Source organism: Octopus bimaculoides, chromosome 23, assembly GCF_046866305.1.
Source record: "Octopus bimaculoides isolate indiv1 chromosome 23, ASM4686630v1, whole genome shotgun sequence".
Classification (NCBI taxonomy): domain Eukaryota; kingdom Metazoa; phylum Mollusca; class Cephalopoda; order Octopoda; family Octopodidae; genus Octopus; species Octopus bimaculoides.
In genome coordinates, this window is record NC_142950.1 from 12,238,880 (window position 1) to 12,244,665 (window position 5,786).

Genomic DNA, 5,786 nt, shown 5'->3' on the forward strand with positions numbered 1-5,786 from the left:
TCATACGAGAGGATGCTGAAAAGTTCCTGGTTCTGAGTAAAAGAAAATACGCGAGTTAATTATGATTTTATTCAACATATTCCCGTTTCAGATTCACACACTTATTGCAACGGTCCTTCAGTTTTTGTAAGCCCTGTAAAAGAAATCGGAAGGTTGAGTTTCCAACCAGGCCTTTCACGACCTCTTAAAGCCAGGAACGTTTCAGTGGCCCCTCGTACAAGCAATGTCATTTATTTCCAGCATTCTGTGCAAACACGTCTGGCCATAAGGAAATATAACCTTCCTTGGAAACGGGTGCGGCTTGGCGACAGAAAGGACATCCGCCGTAAAAAAAAATCTGCCTCAATAAACTCCGTCTGACCCATATAATCATGGAAAAGTGGGCGCTAAAACGAAGATGATGATAATGGTGGTGACGATGATGTCATCCGTATTGTGACATAATAAATCTGCTGTAATAATCGTAACGTCGTATTCATGTGTATGTTACTGTCTTTTCGTTTCGTTTCTTTCCTTTGTCATAGTATAAACTGTACTCATACTTTAGCGCGCGCGTGTGTATATATGTATGTATATATATGTGTGTGTATATATGTATATGTATATATAGAGAGAGAGATGCATGTGTATATGTATATATATACAGAGAGAAGGTGTGTGTGTGTGTGTAGATAGATAGATAGATAGATAGATAGATAGATAGATAGATAGATAGATATGTGTATGTATATAATCTTAGGAACAATAATCTAGCAAGTTTGGGAAAACGTTTTCAAATGTCTATCTCTACAGCAACATTAAAATATTTGTCCGGGGTTAACGCGGATATTTTTACGAATGTCTTTTATTTCGATGAGCAGACAATCCTTTATTCGTGCGGTTGTCACTGTGTTTTATATAACATCGAAGAAAAGACAATGAAGTTATTCAAAACCTCACAGAAAGGGTCTGAAATAACTGCTATTGCTATAACTACTAAACGCAATTATACGGCCATTGCTTTGAAATGCGACACACCAACGGTAAACATTTTTGAATTGTACACATCACGGAAAAAGAAGTCGTTAGTTTACCCAGAATTACATTCTTCCAAGATCATAAGTTTGTGTTTCTCGTCCGATTCTCGTTATCTCATCGCCCTATGTGATGACCTATTAGGAACATTGCTTTACTGGGCGTGGGAAAAATCGAAATTGCTTATATCAACCAATGTCACGATATCAGATGTGCCGGAGGTGCTTTATCATGTTACTTTTAACCCTCAAGATAATCTCCAATTGTATGTGTTTGGCAAAGGACATCTAAAATCGTTCCGCGTCGCGGAAGGCACTGTGAATCATTTTAATTTCCCCAAAATCGAAAGTCAAGATTTCAGATGCTATTGCTGGGATAAGAACTATCGTCTTTTGGTGGGTACAAACACCGCCCGAGTGTTGTTTATCGAAGGTACGGATTTAGTAATTGATTTTAAGATATATCAATATTTGGGTACTTCTGACGAATCTGTAATGAGCCACGGAGTAACAGCAATCACCACTTACTCTAAAGGATTTATTACAGCGTGTGGTACGAAATGTGTACAGTTTTTTGGAAGAATTGAAGATAAGGATACTTACGAGTTTGTCAGGAATGTTTGGTTGCCGTCAGATGTTTTGGAAAGTTGCCAGCTATGCAAACAAATTATAAAGTGGATGGTGGTGAATCCATCGGAGGACGTTCTCGTTATAATCACCGATATGAAACAATTGTATTCTACGGGCATTGTTGAGCCTGAAATGAAATGTATGAGTCAAGCGAGTGAGTTTGATGTCTTAGTTCAACCTTTCCATTTTAAACCTATCACTGGATGTTGTGTTTGTTCGTGGAAACCTTTCATTGCAACCAGCTCTCTGGACGGTTCTATAAAACTCTGGAACTACGAAACATTTAGCTTAGAATTTTCTAAAGACTTTTCAGAAGAAGTCTACAGCATATCTATGCACCCAATGGGATTATTTCTTCTGGCAGGCTTCAACGACAAATTACGATTCATGCATATCCTTATGGATGATTTGAAATCGTTTCAAGAATTCAATATCCGTATGTGTACACATTGCAACTTCAGCCGAGGTGGTCAGATGTTCGCAGCGGTCAACAACAACTTTATACAGGTATACTCATCGATTACTTTCGAAATGGTGGCTAACCTGAAAGGTCACAACGACAAAGTTCAAACTACCGCCTGGTTTATGGATGATAATCACCTTATTTCATGCGGTTTGGATGGAGCAGTTTATGACTGGGAATTAAAAACCGGGAAGCGAATCGGTCAGTGCGTCTTGAAATCCTGTGCCTATAACGATGTTGTTATTAATCCCGTGAACAAGAATGTTTATGCCGTCGGCTCGGATAATTCTTTGAAAGAAATCCACGAGTCGGATATATTGCGAACGTTTCCAACGAGTGGCGTTGTTTTCACATCAATTGCTCTGTCATCTTCCAATACTCGGTTATTTGTAGGAACTAATAATGGTTATATAAAAGCCATCGAGTATCCTCCAACGCTAAGTGGAAAATTGTTTGATTATCCTTGTCATAGTCTCGAGGTTACACACCTGGTTTTTACGACTGATGATCGATATTTGATATCAGTATCGAAAGATGCTACGATCGCACTTTGGAAGGTCAACGAATCTGAAAGTTGGTCTTCGAAGCGGAAAGCCATTTACTGTGAAGAGATTTTAATACCAATATCTGGTTTGGAAGAAAAAAACTGTTTACTTGCAGAACTGAATTCTCGCGTGGACGAACTTGTTATGGAAAACAAATTCCAAATGCACTTCAAGGATATGCACTATAACGATAACATAAAAGAGACGACCGAGATATTTATTCAGGAAATAGAGGAGTTGAAAGCTAAAAACGAAATTTTACAGAAGGATAAAAACGCACAAGAATCGAAGCACTGTCAAGAATTATTAGATGTAAGCTCAAAGAACTACAATGAATTGCAGAAGATGGAGTTTGTCAGCGATAAGAAGCTAATACAGGAATACGAGAAGTATTCCTATCTTTACAACAACGTAGTGAAACAAGAAGAGAGTCACAAGAAACGGATACGAGAACTGCAAGAAAAACAAGAACGTATAAGAGAAAATATGACTCAGCAATACGAAAATAAGATTAAGATTTTGAAAAATAGACTTGACCGATGTCATGAAGAGCTTTTTCTGAAACAGAAAGAACACGAAGAAGTGACAAAACAAGCAGAAAAGGATGCTGATATGGAAATCGATTTCACAGTACGAAATTACAAACAACAGTTGGTTGACGAGCAAAAATCCAATTCTAAAATAAAAGACGAAAATAATATTTTGAAGAAGAAGCTCTTATCTTTCCCCAAAGAACTAAAAGAAAGCAAAGAAGAGTGCAAGAAGTACAAGGCGGAGATAAAGAGACTGAACATTATTATATATTGTCTGGATAAAGATATAGAACATTTGCAATCGGAGCTGCGTACCCAAGATGAGGGACTTCAGGACGAAGAGAAATACTTCTATGAATCGAAATTGAAAAACCACGCACTCGAGATGCTGAAATGTGAACTAGAATATAAAAAGATTATCGATCTGAGACAGCATATTGAACAGAGGGAGACAGAAATCTGTGACATGAAAGAGCAAATCAAAGCTATGCAAAGGGAGCTGGAAAATTTCACTCATCAGTTTATCATTATGGACCGCGCAACAGCAGACACGAAACAGAAACTAGCGGCCACTTCTCAAGAATTGGACAAAGAACGTACAGAGCTGCACAAAAAAACAGCTTTGTTAGACAGGTTCCTCGCCGACCTTATTGATTGCACATCTTTCATACAAGATCCGCTGAGACTGAAGAGCAGCGTCAAATTGCTTTATCAAAAATACATTGACAAGAATGTCGGTAAGATCGCCGCTACAGATCCCAACATACAGATAGAATGGGGTAAACAGCGGAACCATTTCGAATACAGCATACATACACTAAAGAGTGACTTGAATAACACCGTGAGAATGGCTTCACTGGAAAACGAGGTCCTGGTAAACGAATGCAGTAAAATGGGAGATGCATTAAAGTGGGAGAGAGAGAAAAGCCGTCGATATCTGAATTTAGTAGAACGAACTCAATGAAACAAAAAAATGAAAATAGATCTACTTTGTTGATCTTGGGATTTTTATCATTTGAGCGAAACAAAATGAATTATATGTTGTAACTTGCCCGTTTTTAATGTGAGTGATAAAAACTGTGTTCTGAAGTGAGAATTTTGTTGTTGATTTTGTTGCTAACTTATAAAAGCCAATCTCACCGAGGTCCAATTTGTCTTTTGTCTTATCATTCACGGGTCAACGAAATAACGTACCAGTCAAATACTGAGGTCAATGTAATCGACTACACCCTTCCTCTTAAATTCCATGTCGTCTGCCTTAGGCTAAAACAGTGTCGAGCTGTTAGATAAATTCGTTTGTTGTTGTTGTTGTTTTCTATCGGCGGCGGCGGCGGCAAGTGAGACGATATAAAAACCATCCGCCAGTTTCGACAGTGACAATTCCAGTCGAGAAAATCCAAGATAATGAATTATAGTGTCGCACTATCGCCGATATGATATCACTAACAAAGGCCAAACTGTGATATCACTAACAGAGGCCAAACTGTGATATCACTAACAGAGGCCAAACTATGTCCTACAACATTATTACCTGACCTGTTTTAATAGGTGACACAGAAACTAAAAAAATCTTTGTTGTTATTATTGTTGCTGCTGCTCTTGTTGTTGTCAAGACATACAACAGCTATAATTAAAGAGACTTGTCAGCCCACCCCGTGGTAACGACAGACAAAACGGCTAAGGCGTTGCTCCGGAGGATGGCGAGGTCAGATGCGCTGAAACAGCCACTCCGATTTACTGGGCTCGCACTTGCGGATTACCATCTCTACCCACAAAAGCAGTGAGCAGGGACGTAGTCCGGGGTAGGGGGCGCAACAACGCTGGAGGTATCCACTGTGACAGGCTCGACCACAAACCTATCAGAGTGACTGATACTTGGACATTTTGCCTTTGTCGGCTTGGCGAGCAGCGAGGCCTGGGCTGGCAACCTAACACACAATGTTACCGCAGGAGAAGGTGTCGCAGATGAGGGGTCTACAATGGCAGGACGGAAGAACTGACATGCCTTGTAGCCTTTTTACCGTCCCCTTCTGTCCAACCTCAAGCTACGAAGAAAATCTTGCGGCGTCTGGGGCCGACTCCAGATATAGTAACCAAGGGAAATAAATTCAAAGATTAAGATTAGAGTTACATCCCTTAGAAAAGATAGTGAAAGAGAAATGGAAGAACGTGCTACCAATATATTTCAAATTTTGGTACGAAGCCAGCAGTAATTTCGCGGGTGTGGGGTTGTGAATTACATCGATCCCAGTGTTCAACAAGTACTTATTTTATCAACTTCGAAAGGATGAAAGACAAAGTCGACCTTGGCGGAATTTGAACTCAGAACATAAAGACGGACGAAATGCCGCTTTGAATTTTACCCAGCGTGCTAACCATTTTGCCACCTCGTCCCCTTTACCAATACATACATTGATTTCAAATTTTGGCACAAGGTCAACAATTTCGGTGAGAAGTGGATTGCATTGACCCTAGTCTTTCACCGAGCCACTAAGTTACAGTGACCTAAACAAACACCGGCCGTCAAGCGGGTGAGGAGAAGAGCTTCCATATTTCTCGAGTGTTTATTGGTATGGTTTAATTTCGCGATAACCCATTACCA

The 5,786-nt window shown here is 39.6% G+C and overlaps 1 protein-coding gene across 1 annotated transcript; it reads left to right on the forward strand.

Moving 5' to 3' along the window:
• Positions 1-483: 483 nt before the first annotated feature.
• Positions 484-4,273, forward strand: LOC106880351 (cilia- and flagella-associated protein 57-like). Its single transcript, XM_052976088.2, has one exon. It carries the CDS (start codon positions 777-779, stop codon positions 4,146-4,148), a length of 3,372 nt encoding a protein of 1,123 aa, XP_052832048.1. The 5' UTR covers positions 484-776; the 3' UTR covers positions 4,149-4,273.
• The last annotated feature ends 1,513 nt before the right edge of the window (positions 4,274-5,786 follow it).